The 22,901-nt window shown below is 42.7% G+C and overlaps 1 protein-coding gene across 4 annotated transcripts in view; it reads left to right on the top strand.

Moving 5' to 3' along the window:
* SESN3 (sestrin 3) overlaps positions 1–22,901 on the top strand; it is an 85,023-nt gene that overhangs the window by 54,167 nt on the left and 7,955 nt on the right. For 3 of the 4 annotated variants that reach the window (XM_073337668.1, XM_073337640.1, XM_073337658.1), the window contains 5 exons: positions 260–496; positions 5,306–5,453; positions 13,556–13,674; positions 15,833–16,023; positions 21,664–21,808. In XM_073337668.1, coding sequence (XP_073193769.1) covers positions 260–496; positions 5,306–5,453; positions 13,556–13,674; positions 15,833–16,023; positions 21,664–21,808 — 840 coding nt within the window. The remainder of the gene's footprint in view (positions 1–259; positions 497–5,305; positions 5,454–13,555; positions 13,675–15,832; positions 16,024–21,663; positions 21,809–22,901) is intronic. The other variant, XM_073337651.1, reaches the window with a different exon arrangement.

The raw sequence follows: 22,901 nt of genomic DNA, 5'->3' as shown, positions 1-22,901 counted from the left end.
TAGTAGACATTCTGAAGATATTGGGATATTAAATAATTGTATCCCTCCCCAAAGATGGGAATTAACACGAATAATTGTAAGTAGAAAATAGGACAGAATATGCGCCGTTATTTGGTTGGGGGTGGTTTGGGATGAAAGAAAAATCATTTTTGGAGGCTGGGAGTCAGAGCTATCCCATCCATATACATTCTCATACACTTTCTATCTTGGTCTCTAGAGCTCATATATTTACTCACTCTCTATTTTGTTCTCATTTCAGAAACTTGTCAAGACTGGAGAAAATAATTGGTCTCTTCCTGAATTGGTACATGCTGTGGTCCTATTGGCACACTATCATGCCTTGGCAAGTTTTGTATTTGGTAGTGGCATTAATCCAGAGAGAGATCCAGATACCTCTAATGGGTTCAGACTTATAGCAGTCAACAAATTCTGTGTCTGTGATCTTGCCAACGACAACAACATAGAGAATGCATCCCTCACAAGTAGCAACTTTGGGGTTAGTGTTGCAAGAGTATTCTTTTGCTTGCTTCTGTTTTGTATTAGGTTTTTTCCACTCTTTCCTATTTAAGCCTAAATTTTGTTTGTTTTGTATATACTGTTGGAATGCTAGGGTTCTGGTGGCATATAAGATTTTAGCCCTGACAGTTTGCAATATATCAGATTCAAAATCACATAATTCTGATTACAAGCTTCAGTTGCAAAGTGATTTTTAATAGCTGATCTCCTGAATTACTGGGGTAGATTAAGGCTTCTTTTTCTTAGAAAGCCAGAAGCCCTAACTTTTAAATAGTATAAATCACTGTTTGAGCTCCGGAGGCTCATGAAATAGAGGGTGCTGCAATCAAAATGGAAAAAATTGCAACATGGTAATCAGAATTGTGATCTATTTAAAGTCAATGATCTCAAAACAGGCTAATGTTTGAAACACTTTTTGTTAGGGGGCTTATTCCTTCACCCACTTCCTTCCCTGGTCCTTCTCGCATGAACAGAGAGCAACAATACCTGAAGTCCAAAGGTGCAAACAATTCAATGTTTTATTGGGGTGAACTTCCAGCAAGCATAATTCCAGTTTCCTTTCTTAGTGTACCTCCTTCCCAGCTCTGACACCAGAGCCTTACACCTGTGTCCTTGTTCCCATTCCCCCCCCTTAGCAAACATGATTCCAATTTCCCCACCCTCATTCCCTGTTCCCATTTCCCCCCCCTTATTTCCTGATTAACTGCAGACTATATAGTAAAACTTGAGTTCTGCTTAGCTATACCTTAACCAATCATTTTCCTGAAATTTAACTGACCAATCCTAACATATTGTAACATGACAGGTTTCAGAGTAACAGCCGTGCTAGTCTGTATTCGCAAAAAGAAAAGGAGTACTTGTGGCACCTTAGAGACTAACCAATTTATTTGAGCATAAGCTTTCGTGAGCTACAGCTCACTTCCTCGGATGCATACCGTGGAAAGTGTAGAAGATCTTATTATATACACACAAAGCATGAAAAAATACTTCCTCCCACCCCACTCTCGATATGGATACAGACTCTTGCTGTCTGTATCCATATCGAGAGTGGGGTGGGAGGAAGTATTTTTTCATGCTTTGTGTGTATATAATAAGATCTTCTACACTTTCCACGGTATGCATCCGAGGAAGTGAGCTGTAGCTCACGAAAGCTTATGCTCAAATAAATTGGTTAGTCTCTAAGGTGCCACAAGTACTCCTTTTCATATTGTAACATGATTATTTAACCAATTATATCCCACCACCTTAATAAGTTTACACCCGGCAAAATTAATTATACAGCAGACAGAAACAATCACAGAACCAGACAGATTATACAGACAAACAATAGGGAAATGGGGACTACAATGATAGAACAACACAGAAATGAGGATTTCACAACTACATCTATAAAGACATAAGGGTTTCCCAGCTTATTGATAAGTGAGTTCTTGCCAGACAGGATGCTATCAAACTAAGTTTCCTTTTACATCTTCTAGGCACTTTCCTTTCTCTGGAGGTGATAGGCATTATCAGGACAGGATTGTATTCCTAACAGCCCAGTAGCACCTTATTTCAATGTGACTAGGTTGGAATGTGAGGATGTGACCGTTCACTTCCCAGCTTATGGCTGCCTAAGAACAAGGCCTCAGACTGTCACAGTAAGAGAAGGCCCTTATGCCGGCAGACAGTGATTTTGATTCTTTCTTTTATACCTCTATAACTAGCTAAGTGATAAGAATACACCTAAATTCTTAGAGTGTAGGCCTTTAGAGACAGGCCTGAATATCTATATCCTAACACCAAGTACTTACTTCCAGGATCAATAAACTTTTTTCAAATAACCTTTTTTTTCCTCCCTGAACCAACCAGCAGAAAGAATTTTGATCTCTAGTTAGTTATATTGTGTAAACCTGGTGTTTATTACAAATCTAATTTTGCAATGCTTTGAAAAGGAAGCCTTAAATTGTACTACAGGTTGATGTGCTAGACTATTTTTTGGGGGTGGGGAGACCCTTCGTGCAATTTAATTAGTAGTTCTTAAGTTCACTGCTAACAAAATAAAATAACTTTTCACAAGTAAGAGATTGAAAGGAGAGAGAATAACAGATTTAGGTTATGCATATCTGAATCCTTTTTTGTCACTACAAGATGTAGTTCTAATATGCGGTTCTTCCTTGTAATATTTTTATCTTTATATGTATAAGCAACTAGTTTGGGTTAATAAAACATTAAAATAGAATAGAATATTGATTTACTCTCCTAGGTTGGGCTCCTGTATTGCTGGTATCATAGACAATATGACTCGTTAGTAAGACAGCTGTCAGCAGCAGTAAAACCAGAAAAGTTAATTTTAATATTTAAAACTGTCTTCCGGAGTACATGTCAATGTTTATTCAGGGATAAGTGAATTTTTCTGAATCTTCAGAATGTTGCAACATACATTTATGGATACAGTTTCCTCTTTCGAACAATGTCTGCATTTCTCAATTACCCCTGCTGCAATAAAGTAGTCTGATAGCCTTGAATAGGGCTACCGGGTCCGTCCCTTTTCACTGCTTTTCCTTATAACGTTTTAGGTATGTCTACACTGCAGTGTAAGTGCAGGCTCAAGTCTAACCCCACACCTTCATCTACACACATCGCACAAACCCAGGGCTAAGACCTAGGGCTTCAGGGAACAAGCCTAAATCACATCGGGACTCAGGGTCCGAGCCCTATTGCTTTGTGGCCTCACTTAACTCTTGTTCTGGGTGTCTGCCAGAAGTATTCCACAATCCCATGGGCTAATTTCCTTAATCCTCTCTCTGCCAACAATCTTTAGTTGACTCAGTTGAAAATGGAAGCCAGCCTCCCCAGCATACAGCAGCAGCTCAGTGAGTCTGCATTTACTCTTCCATTGTCTTCTAATCATGGAGCTGCAAACACACCATCAGAGAGCCTTCTGTGGTTGCAATGGAGGCCCAACAGAACAAGCCTTTTGCAAAACATGCAGCAAACCTGGAGGAGACGGAAGCCACACCTGAGCCCATCATAGATCCATTCAGGGTGAAACGGCTCACTTCTGGCTTCACAAAGATTGTGAACGGCATAGCAAGCCGCAGTAATGCGGACAGCACTGATGACACTGGCATCCAAACAGATCTGTAAAGATCTCCAATGGGATTTAACCTGCTAAAAGCAGGTTCTACCCACATTCTACAACCATTCTGCACCTGCTGAGTGTAACGAAACCTCCTTTTGCCAGGGCCTCTGAAATCAGGGTATGGTTTCATAAACCAAGGCAAAAGGGGTGTGTGTGTTGGGGGGGGGGGGTGTTGGGGGGGGGGTGAGACGCAGAGTGCCCCAGAATAACGGTGTGGACAATAACTGTTTAATACAGTGTCATTTAGGGAATAGTGTGCCATCCTGTCCATGAATATAGACTCTCAAGCTATGAAAAACTTTTCTTCATTAACTTTTCCAGTGCAGCCCCTTATGACATTCATGAAATCAGCCTCCATGGTCCATGAGGGCCTGCATAACAATGTAGTAGTACCCTTTGCAGTACTACCTTTGCAGTGTAGGTGCTCGTGCTCCTTGAGGAGGGCAAACTATGGGCACATGAGTCCATCAATGGCCCCAGCACAGTTTGGAAACCTCATTCTCTCAAAGCTAACAATTACCTCCGGAATACCTTTAATGCCTGCCACTTTGTGGCAAACCACGTGCCTGATTGCCTCAGAAAACTCACTTTACCCACAGTTAACTTTCTAACACCAAACTGGTTGACAACAAACCTGTAGCGGTCTGGGGTAGCCAGCTTCCAGACAGTTATGGCAACCTGCTTCTGGATAGGCAAGGGTGCCCTCGTGTGTCTCTTTACGCTGGTGAGTCAGAGCAAGCTGCTCACAAAGCTCCAAAATGTTGCTTTCTTCATGAAAAACTTCTGGACCCACTGCTTGACATCCCAGGTCTGCATGACTACATGATCCCACCAATCTCTGCTTGTGGGCATGCGCCGGATTATGTAGGGGGCATCAGTGACTCTGCTGATTGTACTGAGCAGCGTCTGCCGTGCCTGGATACTTCTCTGCCACCACCTCCTACTTGCTCCATCATGAAACCTGTTGGGTACTTTTGGTAGATCAGAAAAAGCTGCTAAAACGTCCACCAGTGCCTCAGACAAGCTCCGCCTGTTTCTTGACACAGGAGTGAAAACGCAAGCAAGAAGTTTTTCAGAAGGCACATCCACCCTGCCCCTGGTAGCTGGGGGCCTACATCTCAAAATGTCTCTCTGGCTGGCTATGTTGGCAGGCTATTCAAACTTACTTTTAATGTGCAGCATGGGCAATAAAATTTTCTGACAGTGCATCACAGTCAAAGGGCTAGAGCAGCCATGTTTTGGGAGGGTACTAGGGATTCTGGGCGAATGATTTGGAATCTAGTTGGTTTGACTTGGATCAGCATGCTGCAGTGTGGACATCAGAACCACAGTTTTGAGCCTGGGTTACAAAATTCTTAACATACAATTAGAATCAGTGTAGATGCTCAAGCCCAGGGTTCTCTAACAAGGGTCAGCTGACTCGAGTCCCACTAACCCTGGGCTTACATTGCAGCATAGACATACCCTTTGTGAAAGACTTTCAAAGATGCATCACCTATAATGTACTCAAAGTATATGTACCATATGCTGTGTTTTCAAGGATAGAGATCACTTTTGAGAATATTTAATTTGAGCTTTTACTCCTAGACAGCTATGATGCCATTTACTTTTTAATTTGCCAAAATATCATGGTTGGTTTTTGGGTTTCTTTTTGTTTTTTTCCAGATTGCAGATTCTTTGAGTGAGCTGGAGGCCTTAATGGAAAGAATGAAGAGGCTGCAAGAAGAAAAGGAGGAAGAGGAGGCCTCACAGGAAGAAATGGCAACTCGCTTTGAAAAGGAGAAGAAAGAGAGTCTTCTAGTAGTTACTGGAGGTACTTCACCCTCTCTGCTCCCCTTCTTTCTCTGCTCCATTATAACTAAAATTCTACAGTGCAATCCAATTAGTGGACTTTAGCAGTTATACTGATCTGGATTTTCACAGGGTAGTAAGGCTGGCTCATGTGTCACTGCCTGTCTGATTCAGATTTCTTGTTCTCAAATATATTAATCCTCATTGTTACTAGAAATTAGTCTTCTTTTGTCAGTAAGAAACTTGCACACAACTTCAGGAGAAACTGCTTTTTCATAGTGATGCCTATCTTTAAATCCCAGTTCATTCCTTAATAGGATTTTTGAATAGCAGACTTCTGTCACATTTTCAAATAGTGTTTCTGGAAAGTCCCTTGCTAATAGTCTTAGAAGGAAAAAAATTCTGTTCAAGAAATAAGTATAAGACAGAGTGTGGCAGCACAGACTTCCCTACATTACTCCATCATTGAGCTTCAACCTTCTCCTGAAGGGACAATCTCAGAGAGAGGGGGAAAGGGGATGGATTGAAATTATCTATTTTTGAGGTGTTGTTTTGTTATCCTATAGCCCTTTCCTGTATTGTGATGAAGGTTTCATAAAACATTTTTAATTTATTTCTAAATTATCCTTCAAAATTCAGAATTGGGGAGTCTGCTTTGCTATGTTTCTCTTTTAAACTCCTGAGAATAATAGTTTCATCCATAGACAAGGAATAGCTGAAGTCTGTTTCACATTACTCATGGGAGAATTCTGCGCCTAAAAATTCTGCACCAAAAAATTCTGCACACAATTTTAAAATTCCACATATTTTATTTGTCAAAATAACACAATATAATCACATCAGTTTCAATTTTTTTGGTAATTTTATTTCAAAATACCTGTCAGTAAGTATGGCTGTAACAATATGGACAACAAAAAGGATTCAGGAAACGTTTTTTGACAAATAGATTCCTTACTAGGCATATTTAATACAGAGCTCTTTAAGTAATAATTCATTTAAACTACAGAACAGAACCATATTTTTTGGACCTCTCAGAAGCAATGCAGAGGCTTGGGGGAGTCAGGAGTAACGGAGGAGCTGAAGGAGAAGGAAGTAATTGCTGGGAAGGAGACTGGGTATGAACTTGAAGGGTTGTGTATGGGTGGGAAAAATATGGAACAGGTTTTTTGCAGGGGGCAGGGAAGGATTGTTAGGGAGTGTACCTGTGCAGACCCTAGCTGACCCCTAGTCTCTCCCATTCAATCAGGCACATCTGCTTCTGTGTCTCTGTGCCCCATGTGTCCTTGCACCCCTTGTTCACATGTGTCCCTCCACCCCCACTCAGACACCTGTCAAGGTTCCTTCCCCACTCTGAACTCTAGGGTACAGATGTGGGGACCTGCATGAAAACCTCCTAAGCTTATTTTTACCAGCTTAGGTTAAAATTTCCCCAAGGTACAAACTATTTTCCTTTTTCCCTTGGACTTTATTGCTGCCGCCACCAAGCGTCTAATAGATAAATAGATAGATAACTGGGAAGAGCCCGCTTGGAAACGTCTTCCCCCCCCAAAATCCTCCCCAAACCCTACACCCCCTTTCCTGGTGAAGACTTGATAAAAATCCTCACCAATTTGCATAGGTGAACACAGACCCAAACCCTTGGATCTTAAGAACAATGAAAAAGCAATCAGGTTCTTAGAAGAAGAATTTTAATAGAAGAAAAAGTAAAAGAATCACCTCTGTAAAATCAGGATGGTAAATACCTTACAGGGTAATTAGATTCAAAACACAGACAATCCCTCTAGGCAAAACCTTAAGTTACAAAATGACACAAAAACAGGAATATCCATTCCATTCAGCACAGTTTATTTTCTCAGCCATTTAAACAAACAGAATCTAACGCATATCCAGCTAGATTACTTACTAAGTTCTAAGACTCCATTCCTTTCTGTTCCCGGCAAATGCATCTCTCTCTCTCTCTCTCTCTCACACACACACACCCTTTGTTTCTCTTCTCTCCCCCCCCCCCCCAGCTTTGAAAGTATCTTGTCTCCTCATTGGTCATTTTGGTCAGGTGCCAGCAAAATTATCCTAGCTTTTTAACCCTTTACAGGTGAAGGATTTTTCCTCTGGCCAGGAGGGATTTTAAAGGTGTTTACCCTTCCCTTTATATTTATGACAACACCCCATCCCCATATGTCCGTGCACCCTCTGTTCCCATGTGTCTCCATGCCCCCACTCAGCCATCCCCTTTCCCCCTGTAGCCCTGCACCTCTTCCACTATGCCCATGTGGCCCTGCACCTCCCTCCACTCTGTGGCCCTGCACTTCCATTCCCATTCAGCCCCTGCCCCAGTCTGTCCTCTCCCACTAGCCCTTATGAGCCCCTGTCTGAAATCCTCCCAGCAGCCGCATGCTGGCTGTCTCTCTGTATCCTCTGACTCTTGACCTGGCCCAACAGGCACTGTGGAAAAAGGCAGGCTCTTTCTCTTCCCTAGCTGGTTGGGGCTTGCCTGGAGCAGCTGCTGTGTTCTAGCACCACAGTACCCTCTAGTGGGCAAAAGGTGGAATTGCATCAATTTTTCAGCAGAAGCTAATTTCTGCGAAAAAATTAAAAATATTCATGGCACATGGAATATGTGTGTGCACAGTGGTACAGAATTCCCCCAGGAGTATAACATGTGTGACATTATCCAGCATACAATCTGGACTGTTGAACAGCTGTGTCCCCTCAATTCTCCAACCTGGGGTGCCTTTTACACTGCTTCACTGTGAGAGCAACCAGTCCTGGACTGCTAACAACACAACCTCCAGCATGTAGATTACTCCCAGCTGTATTGTGAATGCTGTAGCCAGCCACTCCTGAATTATATTGCAGAGCAACACCAGCAAATTCCCAGTCGTAGACTTGTCCCCAGAAATGTGCTGCTTGTATTGCCCAGCCCTCTCTTGCACAATACAAGCTAGGACCCCTCTCCCCAGTCCAATGCGTCTTTCCTTGTACTTCAGGTGTTCTGAATGCCGTGGGCAGAGAGAAAGGGAGGAGTCACTTGGTGTTTGTTTCCCACTCTCATACATTTTCCTCCTGTTTGAGAATGATCTCCAGCTGAGGTTCAAGAGACAGAAAGTCTGTGGGTAGGAACCACCAGCTGTTCCTTTTCCAAGGTGTAAATTTCTTGCTCGCACCCTCTTTTCCTGCCAGAGAATGGCTGCTTTAACCAGGTGATAGTCCATTTGATTTTGTTCACACCTGGCTGAGGCATCAGTTTGCCTTTTGTCTCTAAGGAACTGGTTTGTGCCTGCTTTTCTGAACTTTGGAACATGCCTCAGTAATGTCATACAGTAGAATTTTATAACTTTATTACAATGTTGCCATATAATTTACTTGGACAATTATCAGCAAATTGAGTTTTCAAATGATACCTGTGATGGGTTGGATCACGGAAACCCCCTGTGAACTGCCACCTGATGTTCTGAGACTACCTCTGAACACGTTTTCCCTGCCAGCTTGTGACTTCAGTACCCTGTCTTGTTGAGCCAGACACACTAGCCTGCTGCAAACACAGACCCAGGTCTGAACCACGTCCCCCAGAAGCTGCAGGTTTAACTGAAAACCACTTAAGAAGTGCTCCCAATGGGATCCAAACCCCCAAATAAATCCGTTTTACTCTGTATAAAGTTTATACACAGTAAACTCATAAATTTTTGTCCTCTATAACACTGATGGAGAGAGATGCACAGCTGCTTGCTCCCCCGGGTATTAATTACGTGCTCTGGGTTAATTTAATAAGCAAAAAGTGATTTTATTAAGTATAAAAAGTAGGATTTAAGTAGTTCGAAGTAATAACAGAACAAAGTAAATTTACCAAGCAAAATAAAACAAAAACACGCAAGTCTAAACTAAATGCAGGTAAATCTTACCCTCAGAGATGTTCCAATAAGCTTCATTTACAGACTAGACTCTTTCCTAGTCTGGGTCCAGCAATCACTCACATCCCCGTATGTTAGGGGGCTTATTCCTTCACTCACTTCTTTCCCTGGTCCTTCTCGGATGAACAGAGAGCAACAATACCCGAAGTCCAAAGGTGCAAACAATTCGATGTTTATTGCGGTGAACTTCCAGCAAGCATGATTCCAGTTTCCTTCCTTAGTGTCCCCCTTCCCAGCTCTGACACCACAGAGCCTTACACCTGTGTCCTTGTTCCCATTTCCCCCCTTAGCCAAACATGATTCCAATTTCCCCACCCCCATTCCCTGTTCTCATTTCCCCTCCCCACACCCACCCACTCACTTCCTGATTGAATGCAGACTATATAGTAAAACTTGAGTTCTGCTTAGCTATACCTTAACCATCATTTTCCTGAAATTTAACTAACCAATCCTAACATATTGTAACATGATTATGTAACCAATTATATGCCACCATCTTAATTAGTTTACACCCAGCAAAATTAATTATACAGCAGACAGAAACAATCACAGAACCAGACAGAGATTATACAGACAAACAATAGCAAAGTGGGAACTATAATGACAAAACAATACAGAAGTGAGGATTTTACATCCCAGCTATTGATAAGTGAGTTCTTGCCAGACAGGATGCTTTCAAACTAAGTTTCCTTTTACGTCTTCTAGGCACTTCCCTTTCTCTGGAGGTGACAGGCATTATCAGGACAGGAGTTTATTCCTAGCAGCCCAGTAGCACCTTCTTTCAATACGACTAGTTTGGAATGTGAAGATGTGACCAGTCACTTCCCACCTTATGGCTGCCTCTGTTGCTTAGCCAAAGGCCTTATAAGAACAGGGCCTCAGACTGTCACAGTAAGAGAAGGACCTTACACTGGCAGACAGTGATTTTGATTCTTTCTTTTATACCTCTAACTAGCCAAGTGATAAGAATACACCTAAATTCTTAAAGTACAGGCCTTTGCAGACAGGCCTGAATGTCTATATCCTAACACCGTAGTTTCTGTAAAAGGGGTGAACATAACGGTACAGACCGTCACAGTGTGGTACGGTAGATGCTCACTATAACATCCTTCACAATTACAAACCTTGGGCTAAAGCGAACCTGGTCTCTGGATCCCTCCACCACAGCCCCAGCAGGGCTCTTCCACTATAACAAACCGCTGTCTATAACGAACAAATGGCTTGGATCCCTAGAGGTTCATTATGGCAAGGGTGTACTGTATTGGTATTTCTTGGGAACTGTAGTAAGAGAAGACGGCTAGAGATGCTATGCTTCTTAGGTTAACTTTTTCTTTTTTCAAAGGGTACTTCATAGGTACTGATCTGTGAGACTCCCATAGTTTTCTAAAACACTCTAATGCTAGAGTTTAAATCTTATAGTTGCAGGAAGCAGCAAATGGGAAAATACAAGCTGTAAACCAATGAGAATTAAATCTAACTTGAAATAATCTTCAGGGGTGATAACCTATGGCAGGTGCCATGCAAGTTTCTTCCTACACAGTTATGTCTTGATTAGTTAATGAGCCAGAGAGAAGATAAAGCATCCCTGTGATTCTTAAATGAACTTTTTTTTGTTTTGTTTTTGTTTTAAGTGTGAACAGTGGATATCTGGCAATTTTTCTGTCAGTTCATGTGGAAGTGAGCCAAGATTTAATATCAGGGTCAAATGCAGTCAGCTATGTGGTAATCAACTCCTGTAAAGGTAGTTACACAATCAAGCCACCTGTTTGTTCGGTGGAGATAAATTGATTCCTGCTAGAGAACCTGTCCTCATTTAGTAACACATTGTTGGAGCTCTTCAGAGATGCATAGTTACTGTAACTCTTGGCATAAGTTCAGCCTGGATCTTGATGAACTGTAGAGTTCACTGCTTTCATATAATTTTGAATTGGTATCTACAAGCCTGGTCTTGTATGATTTAGTTCTTCTTCGAATGATGGTCCCTATATGTATTCCAAACACGGGTGTGCATGTACGCCATGTGCTGGAGCTGGAAGGTTTTGCAGCAATGTTCATTGGCCCTCACGGGCAATTGTACGTAGCCTCGTGGTGCAGGCAAAGTTATGAGGCTGTGCGGGATGATGCCCCTTTCAGTTCCCTCTTACTGCCACATGGTCGGAATCCTTGTTCCTCTGTGCTCATCACTTGTCTGTGAGAACACTTGTCCATGTACATATTTAGTGTTTCTTTTTTCTTTACTATATTTGGTTAGTGTTAGTTTAGTTAATTGCCCCTTGCCCCTCATTAAGTTTGTATGACTGCTTACCACAGCTCACAAGTGTTTTGTTATATGGCATGTGCTCTCTTAACACTTTGCTAGTTTGTATATAGTAAGAAAAACATGAACAAATACTCACCAACAACCACATACCACACAACAGAACCACTAAGCCAGGAACCTATCCTTGCAACAAAGCCCGTTGCCAACTGTGCCCACATATCTATTCAGGGGACACCATCACAGGGCCTAATAACATCAGCCACGCTATCAGAGGCTCGTTCACCTGCACATCCACCAATGTGATATATGCCATCATGTGCCAGCAATGCTCCTCTGCCATGTACATTGGTCAAACTGGACAATCTCTATGTAAAAGAATAAATGGACACAAATCAGATGTCAAGAATTATAACATTCATAAACCAGTCGGAGAACACTTCAATCTCTCTGGTCACGCAATCACAGACATGAAGGTCGCTATCTTACAACAAAAAAACTTCAAATCCAGACTCTAGCGAGAAACTGCTGAATTGGAATTCATTTGCAAATTGGATACTATTAATTTAGGCTTAAATAGAGACTGGGAGTGGCTAAGTCATTATGCAAGGTAGCCTATTTCCCCTTGTTTTTTTCTACCCCCCCCCCCCCCCCCCGACGTTCTGGTTAAACTTGGTTTTATGCTGGAAATGACCCACCTTGATTATCATGCACATTGTAGGGAGAGTGGTCGCTTTGGATGAGCGATTACCAGCAGGAGAGTGAGTTTGTGTGTGTGGTTTTTGGAGGGGGGTGGGGGGGTGAGAGAACCTGGATTTGTGCTGGAAATGGCCCACCTTGATTATCATACACATTTTAAAGAGAGTGGTCACTTTGGACGGGCTATTACCAGCAGGAGAGTAAGTTTGTGTGGGGGGGTGGAGGGTGAGAAAACCTGGATTTGTGCTGGAAATGGCCCAACTTGATGATCACTTTAGATAAGCTATTACCAGCAGGAGAGTGGGGTGGGAGGAGGTATTGTTTCATGGTCTCTGTGTATATAATGTCTTCTGCCGTTTCCACAGTATGCATCCGATGAAGTGAGCTGTAGCTCACGAAAGCTCATGCTCAAATAAATTGGTTAGTCTCTAAGGTGCCACAACTACTCCTTTTCTTTTTATGAACTACAGTTGTGTGTTGTAACTTAAGGTTTTTTGTTATAAACAGTACTGTAAGACACTCCTTTCAGTCTTATATAGCCTGCTGTAAATTCAAAACTGAACTTGCCTTTTCTCCCAAGTCCTGTGCTATCTCCATTCCCCGTTAATTGAGTGACACCTTAATTCTTCCTAACACTCTAGGCAGCATTAGGGTCATCTTCGATATCTATCCCCTCAACCAAGCTATGATTAAGGTCCTAACCTTTCTTTCTTCGTCTCCAAAATTGAACTTTTCCTCCCTATTCTAACAAATAAATTACTGATCCACTCCCAGGTCATCTCAAACCTTTACTATTGCAGTCTTCCTCTCTTCCTCTTCTCTGGATTTCTTGTTACTAACCTCACTCCCTCATACCACCCTGCAATCTGTTTAAAAACATCTTGCCCATTGTTTCAATGAAGGGTTTTAGAAAATCTCTGAAAAAGGGAGAAGTGTAAAAATAAATTTAAATATTTACTTGCAAAATTAAGAATAAAAAATTGAAACACTGGTGCGAAGTAAATCAAGCAAATTACTATGAATTATATTGACAAATGTACACAAGCGTAATATCATAAACTGAACGGAAATTGATTGAAATTCTCCTAATACTCTTCCTACACCAACATATTATCCTCTTCTTTGTACACAGAATTAGTTGCAAACTTTAAATATTGTGTTCAGCGCGCCTTGTAGTCTTTGTTGAGGGAGAGGATCAGAAGGCTACAACGGCCTCCATACTTATCTGTCTTAAACACAGCATTTTGCTGTCCTTCTCAGCATTTGATGATGAAATGGTTTCCACGTCGGATGTCTCCCGCTATATCGAAGATCCTGGTTTTGGGTACAAAGACTTTGCCAGGCGGGGAGAAGAACATCTGCCAACATTCCGAGCTCAGGTACTTAAATGCACTTATTTTTTAAAATAAATTAACCCCAACATTTTAAGGGCAGGTCTGCATGACCACTTGCTGTGCAGAAAGCTGGGGCACAAATCTATAGCACACCAGCATACCTTGCTCTAGCTCTCTGTATGGACTGTGCTGCTGCACGCTAAAAGTTCCCTGGTGCCCTTTGGTGTACTGTAGATTTATGCCCCAGCTTGCTTTGCAGCAAGTGTTCATGCAGACATGCCCTAAGTCTCTCTTTACTGGAAAAATAAGATGTAGTAGAAGAAGGACATCCATGTTAAATGTCCAGGTCCAAGTAGAGGATCAAGAGCTGGTCTACACTGAAAAGTTAGATTGCCATTGCTAAATCCCTCGGGGGGAGTGAAAAAGCCACACTCTTGAGACACATAGTTAAACCAGCCTAAGCCCTGGTGTAGACAGTGCTAGATCAATGGAAGAATTCTTTCAACCTAGCTACCACCTTGCAGGGGGGTGGATTACCTACAGCAATGGGAGAACCCATCCAGTCGCTGTAGTGTGTGTTTCTACTGAAGTGCAGTGCTGCAGCTGTTAAGTGTGTTAAGTGTAGACATAGCCCAGGTAGATAACTGCTCATTATGGTATATTTTTATATTTGTAGCATTTTGTTCAGTCAACTGTTAAATATCTCAAATGAAGCGTCTTCCATCGCTTCAGTTGGGTGACTAGCCCACCCTCTATTAATTGTAAACCTCAGGCCAGGGTATTAGGTCTTCTGTTGTGTTAGCAGAACAAGTGTATGTAACGGACATCTTTTTGTTATGTCCATGCAGTGCCTAGCACTGTGGGGCCCTAATCCACGAATAGGACTCCTATGCACTATTGCAATACAAATTTAAAAAAAAAAAATAGGGACAGCTCTAGGTGTTTAGAATAGATCACTGACTAAAGTCAGTTTGATCTCCTGGGAATCTAATATTAATAAACTGCAAGTTATGGGAAAATCTTGAACCATGTCAGAGCCAAACAAACCAAAATAGGTGTAGACAAACCAAAATAGGTGTAAAAAAATTCCTTGGTAAAGCAAAGGAGTCACGATTCCTGTCAGCAGACATACTTAGGGCTAGTCTACACTTGCAAGTTAATTTGGATTAAAGTAGGGTGTGAATTTAAAGCACAGTAGCTATTCTTGAATAACTCCCTGTGTTGACAAGCCCTTAGATTTACAACAGTCTATGCTGATCAGGATGAATTCATGCTGCAATAAACCATGTTTTGGAAGGTGACGCAAACACCACCTTGGGGGTGTATTGTGGACAAGGATAAGGCAAAGTTTGTGTCTGAGATCAAAGATACTGCTGACCTTTCTATGAACTTTTAGAAGGCTCCTCTGAGAGAAGGCTGACAATTGTCATTGACTTGAGACAATGTTAGACATGTACAGCACTGCTTCAGAAGAGCTTTATGGAAGGTTGCACTGAAACTGAAATGTCTCTGCGTTCAGGCAAGGATTTTCAGTTACTGACTTCCAACTTCAAAAGTTTCACCTTCTCCAGAATAGCTAACTTGTTTAACTGTTTCCTAGCTGAGTGGTGGTAGAATGTGAGACCTTTTACCCAAATCATATCTTCTATTGTAACAATTGTATTACAGAAGCATCCAGAGGCCCCCAGTGATGGAGCAAGACCTCATTGCGCTAGCCACTTTATGAACGTAGGATAAGCTAATCCCTGCCCAAAGAGGTTATGTTTGAAGTCGTAGCCTGTGAAGGTGTTGCTGCGCAGGCACAGCTGGCAGCGTTTCTCAAACTGCTAACTCTTTTCCTCCGTCCTTGGTGCAAGAGTGAAGTCATGTCTCTAAGGAACAGCACATCCCCGTGCTTCCACTCTGGCTCATAGCTTTCCAAAGCAGCAGTCTCTGAATAATATCAGTGTGAATATTTTCCAGTCTGAACCAAATCTGCAGGACCTAAGGACTAAAGCAGAACTGACCGGGGAAAACTTATTGATTAAAATACCCCCTTTGGAGGTGGGGACGGACGGACGCGCAGGGGAATTAATAAAGCAGAATGAGAGACAAAACAGAGAACAAGATCTTCAACTGGGGAAGAAACCAGAGGGAGGATCAGGTGGGAAGGCACTATTTGCATATTTATGCATCGCTGGTGTATTTCTTTGTGCTCTTACAGGACTATACCTGGGAAAATCATGGCTTCTCCCTTGTGAACAGGCTCTATTCTGATATTGGGCATCTCCTGGATGAGAAGTTTCGGATGGTCTACAATCTAACCTACAACACTATGGCTACACACGAAGATGTTGACACAACCATGTTGAGAAGAGCTTTATTTAACTATGTTCACTGTATGTTTGGAATCAGGTATGTAACAAATTGACCTGTCTAATAAGTGTATTTGGAAGCATGTAAGCAAAATATATTTACTTGGGGACAGGAACACATTAGATTTTGATCACACTAAAGCAGTGTTTAAAAATTGGTGTATGTGGCTTTTAAATTTTTCTGCAGTGAAATTGGTACAAATACTGGTAGTAGTACAACTTAATTTCTCTATTTAAAAAAATGAGTTGGTATTACAGAATCAAATTAGGATTGATATTTTTACAGAAATAGGTCTTCTCTGAACTCATGGACAACATTGTCAGTTCAGGGAAAAAAGGAAATGCCACACTATTTAAAAGGCTCTTAGGAACTGAGTAACTTTTATTCTTCTTTGAGTAGTGTCTCTATGGGTTCTCCAGGACAGGAGGTGCAAACACACATTTGCTGTTGATCAGTGATTTGTCAGCAGTGTCCATGGATCCATGCCTGCACCCCAGACACTTCCATGCTCTGGTATGGGGGTATATAGCTCGGAGGCAGACCCACTGCCACTCCAGTTCCTTCTCAACCACCTATGGCTTGAGGTGGAACATTGCTGTGTCTGTTAGCTAGCTATGCAGTTTACTACCTCTCTCACAATAATCCTTTCTTTTCTCCGTATATTCTTTCTTTTTGTTTTTTTAGCACTGTTTGTGCTTTTTTGTGGGGGGAGGGAGTGTAACCCCCTTCTCTTATTTTGCCTCCCCCACTATCTTGTGCTTATGATTTCAAGGCCATTCAGGACCTTTCCGTGGCAGAAACCCTGCATATTCCATTATAGGAGACACCAGAATACCAACATTCCCTGTTGGACATTCTTCATACATCTGCTGCAGGCAAAATTACCTTGCCCACCTTGTTCAGCTGACGTCTGTGTGGCAAACTCCAATTACTATACCACCTTGTGATGATGGGCTGACAGAAAATGCTACTTCCCAGCCAAAGGTTCAGAATAATTTTTTTCACATCCCATTCTGAACCCCACTCCCTGGTTCATAGAGGCAGTTATTAAATGGAACAGATAACAGGTTCTGCCCAACACCATCCAACAAAGAGCTCAAAAGACTGGACCTTCTGGGATACAAGAGCTACTCTGCTTCACTGCCGTTCAGAGTAGCTAATTACCAAGCCCTGATAGCAGAAGACAATTTTACAAACTATTGCAAGTTTTCATCTTTTATTGAACTCCTGCCACATGATCAGAGGGAACAATTTCAAGCCCTCCTAACAGAAGGCCAGACAATCAGCAAGAAATCTTTCCCGGCCTGACTCAATGCCGCTGATATAGCTGCAACATTCCATGGCTACAGAAGTTTCTTGGCTGCAATCCTCTGGTCTGCCTCAGGAGGTAGAAAACACAGTTAAGGTCCTTCTTTTGAAGGACCCAAGTCGTTGAGTGAAGCCAGGGTCTCTTTGTTCTCTTAAAGATTCTTGGGCGACACTATGATCTCTGGGCATGTGTACGCTTGTGGCAAAGAGAGAAAGTACGGTAAATTGCAGATGGCTCAACGGTCTTACCCAGAATGGCCGAGCCCCCGAGAAAGAAGCCAGGATAATGAAGAAAAAGGGCTGTCCTTACAATAGCCTTCCAGTCAGCAACATTCTTAAAAGAACTGGTTTTCGAACCTTTGGTCCAGGGTTACAAACTCTGTCCTGCTCCTCATCCTACACTGCGTGTATTTCCCCCCTTACCACTCCCCCCATTGGGATTGTCTTCCATTTCCTACCTTCCTGGGAGCTCATCACCTCAGACAGGTGAATTCTGAAGATAGTTTCTACAGGTTACTCCATCCAGTGTGCTCCTCCCCACCCACCCCCAACTTCTTCCTCCCTCCCTCTTCAGGGACCCCTCTCATGAGAATCATTTGAGATAGAAAATATAATTCCTAACCCTGGGGTCAATCAAACCTGTTCCACCAAAATTTATTGGAAAAGGGTTCTTCTGCAGCCCGGTGTCTCCCACAATTCTGGACATCAAGCCGATTTCTGTCTCTGAAGATAAGCATTTTGGCATTGTACAGTCTGCTCCTACTTGCTGCCAGATTTTCTAACTCTGCAGGAGAAGGTAGACAATGGTGGTTTCTTTTGCTCTCACCTCTTTTCCTTCTATTTTAATTTTTTCTGCCCTGTTTTTGGGCAGTGGGGAGCAGTGTTCTCCCTCCTCAGCATTCTTTCTCCTCCCTGGATCAGTTAACTTTTTGGGGGCTTAACTCTCTCTGAGCCTCTGCTGTAGTGTCTCTCTGCTGGCTCCTTTGTCCTTTACAGGCATGGGAGAGCAACCAAAAAAGCACCAGGTTAAATCCAAGCAGTGCTCTATTTGTGAGGCAGCCTTCACAGGCTTAGAACATGGTGAGATATGCCCAGCCTTCCATCCCTAACTGCATTAGGTCCGAAGGCTGCAAGTCAGACAAGCAGGTATAGTTCCCTGCCCTCCAAGGCAGCCACAGCTTCAAAAAGGAAAATTTGGACCAGAAACCCTGCAGTAGAGCAGAGAGGTTCGGGACCATTCAACTAGGGAGGTAAGTCCTGGAGGACCCCTGCAGAACAAAGAGGGGAGGCTTGTGGACCACAAGTGTCCATCACGCCCCCCCAATCCCCATGATAAAGTGGGTCCTGAGCACCCTGGGAAGAAAACAGGGTTTCTAATCAGCTCTTCTCTCTTTCAAGCTAACCAGGAGGTTCTGACAGCAAGTCCCCACCCTTCTCCCAGAGGGAATAGGAAGCAGTGGTGGAGGATTCTAAGGAAGACATCTCAAGAGAGCACCAGGCCCTAAGGAAGCCAAGCTACAAAAGGCCTCACCAAAGCCACAGCTGAGTGTCTATGCTCCTAAAGCATCCAAAAAAGGTTTTTGTTTAATTAAAAAAAAGGGGGGGATTGAAGGGGGAAACATCCCAAAAAAATCAGGAGGATATGAGTCATCCTCCATCACCACTGAGGAAGGTGAACTGTCTGGCTCTGAAACTTGAGCAAGCCCCTGTGAGTAAGCCTCAGAGTACATTTCTTCCCTCACAATCTTCTCCCCCTGGTGCTGCAGTATCCCTTCACTTCTTCTTTGAGGAAGTGATTAGGGATGAATGGAATAAGCATGATAAGGGCAAGCATATTAATAAGATCTACCTGAGGCTATATATCATTAAAAACCAAAAGGCTTTATTGCTGAGATACTGAAGGTTGATGCTGCAGTAGTGTCCCTCATCAGGGGAGTTGTACTGTAAGGAAACCACAAAAACCCACAAATAGAAAGACGGAGGCCCCTCTCAAAGATTTTTGAAGCCGCCTCCACCATCCTCCAAGCATCCCTGGCAGCTACCTGCTTTGCAAGAGCATCTCTTTCCTGGCTAGAAGATCTCAAAGCCCTTAAGGACAGAGATCACCCTGATTTTGATGCCACCTTAGTCTCCCTAGCAACAGCATTTGTAGCAGATGCCTCAGTGGATGCAATGAGGTTTTCAGCCTGAGCCATGGTTTCCAGCCAGATACTCCATCTAAGCAGGTCATATGCTCAGCCAAGCTTACAGGCTCCATTTTTTTTTTTTTTTTTGAGAAAAATTGGAGAAGATGGTGGCTGAGAGTGTGGCAAATCCAAACACACTGTCCCTTCCCACTAAGTTTTCTAAGGAGAGAATTATAAGTCAACCTTCAAACAGAGGCTGTCCTTTCTCTCCCCATTCTCAGAGGTACTAGCAAAGGGACAACAGATTCCCTAAGGGAAAATAGTGGAATCAAGGTCTGAGGCACAAGTCCAGAGGGACCTCAGCCCCCAAATCCCCTTTATGTTAAATATCGCATAGGCATCTGCCCAGAGCTGAAGTGAAGGGACAGGATTTCCCATTTCCTAGATAAATGGTTTTCATCAACAACAAACAAGTGCATCAAGGAAACAATGAGCCAGAGACACCACCCCATCTGTTCTTCATCCACTCATCCAGCTCCAATGACCTCGTAAAACACAATCGGATCTGGAACAGAGCATCTCCTCTTCTGGACATGGGACAGACAGAGTGTGTTTCCTCAGAAGAAAGATTCTCTGGGTTCTAATCCATTTTTTTGCATTCTACAGAAGAGTACAGGCATGTGTGTGGGGGGAATATCAATCATTTTTTGACCTCTAAAGGCTCAACAAATGGATGAAGAAAATGAAGTTTTGGATGGAGACCCTGTCCTCTATAGTGTCACCCCTATCCTGGGGGAAACTTCAGAAAATATTTTCAGTAGCGAACACTCCCATTTAGCCTGTCCTCTGCCCTCAGGGTTGTTACAAAGATGATGGTGGTGATAATAGCCAGACTCAGGTTGCAGGGACCCTTTCCTGAACGACCTCCTAATCAGAGCTTCCATTGCAGTCATCAGCTTGCAGGGTTACATCTTGGACGTTGAATCTCTTCCAGGCACACAGCTTCTTCATCATCAGTGCCATCCAGGAATTTTCTTGCTCTAGAGCCACAGGAGGCCTACCGTACCACTGTGCCTCCCAACTACTAGGACGTGTTTAACCTTTTCCCTTCTGTCAAGGAACCAACTCCATCATGGGACCTCAACTTAGCTCTCAATGCGCTGAGAAAACACCCAGCCGAACCTATGGCAAATATTAATCTATCCCTTAAGACCTCATTCCTCATGTCCTGCCTCCTGACTGAGGTGATGGTAGCTTGGAACCTTGGTGGGTGACTCCACTATACAGTGTTCTGTTGAATGAGATGACACTATGACCACACCTTCCCTTCCGACTAAGGTTTTCCAGAATTCCACATTAAGAGATTCACCTGCTGGTGTTTATCTCAAGCCTCACTGTTTGAGAGGAGGAACGAGCCTCCATACACTGAACATAAGAAGAGTCCTTGCTTTTTACCTATATAAGACCAGGCCCTTTAGGGCTTCACCCAGGCTTTTGCATCTCAACTGCAGAACCCATGAAAGGAGGTACAATTTCCCCACACACATACACTGAGTTATTGCTCATTCCACCAGGGCTCAGTCTATCTTTGTAGCCATACTGAAAAACATACCTATCCTTGACATCTGCAGGGCAGCCACCTGGTCTTCAGTACACATGTTTTCCCAGCACTATGCTCTTGTATCGACTTGCAGAGCTGAAGTTGCTTCAGTGATGCTGTTCTACTGAATCCGCCTTTTCAGCACCCTCCTCCATAAATGAGGTACTGCTCATGAATTTTCTGATGTGGAATACCCATAGGGACGCTACTCGAAACAGGAGAAGTTCCTGGAGCCTAACTGGAGTTCTTCAAGATGTGTCCCTGTGGGTTTTCTGCTTCCCACCCTTCTTCCTCTCTGCCTCAAAGTCTTTCACTGGACTTCCATGGTTGAGAAGGAACTGGCCTGGCAGCGGGTCTGCTGCCTCCTCCCCATATGCTCTCGTACCAGAGCATGAGGGTGTCTGGGGTGCAAGCATGGATTTGCGGACAGACATAGCTTGCAAAATCTCTTATCAAAAGTGCACAGGCGTGCGCACGTCCTGACATGGAGCACCCATAGGGTAACACATCTCTAACAACTCCAGTTACTATACAAGATAAGTAACCGCTCCTTCTAGTATTTCAGTTCATAAATACGTGTAGTTTCAGAATTTAAAAAGCCATGTGGGTCCAGACAAAATATTCAGTCTGCCTTATTTTGCTTAGGTATGATGATTATGATTATGGGGAAGTTAATCAGTTACTTGAACGCAGCCTGAAGGTTTACATTAAGACAGTGACCTGCTACCCAGAGAGAACTACCAAGCGCATGTACGATAGTTACTGGCGTCAGTTCAAGCACTCAGAGAAGGTAAGTGTTTCATAGCCAAACATTACACAAGAGGCCCTGTGCTATGTAAACAATGCAAATAATAAGGTGGCTTGCAAAAGGGTGGGGGTGAGTGTGTGTGTGTGTGTATACTAGAGTTAACCTTCTTAACAATAAAGAAAAAACTTACAGAATTAACTTAAATACTGTACAGTAAAGCCTTACAAGTTAGTTCAATAAATATTAAATGTCACTTTTGCCAAAACATTTTCATAATGAGCACACCATGGACAGTCTCTAGTGACTCCTGCATGAAGCTAGATCCATAGATCTGCATATAGAAAAATGAGCAGTTTTGGAAATCGTGAAGTAGTCAACTGTTCTGATACTACTTGATTCTTATAGAGAAGATAAATTAACTTGTATCTACACTGCTTTTCAGTGGTAAAATACATTGTTTATATATACATCTGTGTGTGTGTGTGTACACACTATTTTTAAGTTAACTACCAAGCATTGATAATACTTATATGCCTTTTTAGTATGAGTGGCATACAAATTATGCTCTATATTACACAAAATATCATATTGTGCCTGTGGCCACTGTCTTGTGCATGATACAATAAACAAGAATGACATAAAAATTGCACTCCTGAGATGACACACAATACTGCCCATTATTTGTTCTTTCTCTAAACTACTACTGTAGATGCCTCCAATCATGATGATTAGATCTTAAAGACCTGTAATAGATAAGACAGGATAAAGCTATTGTTGATCTTCCTTTTATTTATAACTGTTATGGTCTCATATCACCAGTTAAACCAGAACAGACCTGGTCAATACTTGGGTAGGATACATGCCAGTGCCCCAGCATTATACCAGGAGACGTGCTGGTAGAAGTTCCTGAGACAGTTGTGCAGTAAGGCCAGATGCTAAAGCAGTGGGCAGTGATATGTGCATTTCTGTTCCTTGTTGTTAAGTAAATGTCATTCTGAAACCAGCCTCAGTCTTCACTGGAATAATTTGCCGTCCCTGAGGTTGCATTTATTTGACAGTTGACTTCAGATAGTACATAGGGTGTGTGGCATGTGGATTGATAATATAACACTGATAACAGAAATCTAGTCCTCGG

Source organism: Lepidochelys kempii, chromosome 1 (genome assembly GCF_965140265.1).
Source record: "Lepidochelys kempii isolate rLepKem1 chromosome 1, rLepKem1.hap2, whole genome shotgun sequence".
NCBI lineage: Eukaryota > Metazoa > Chordata > Testudines > Cheloniidae > Lepidochelys > Lepidochelys kempii.
The sequence above is the reverse complement of the archived record's forward strand: the minus strand, read 5'-3'. Positions and strand labels throughout refer to the sequence as shown.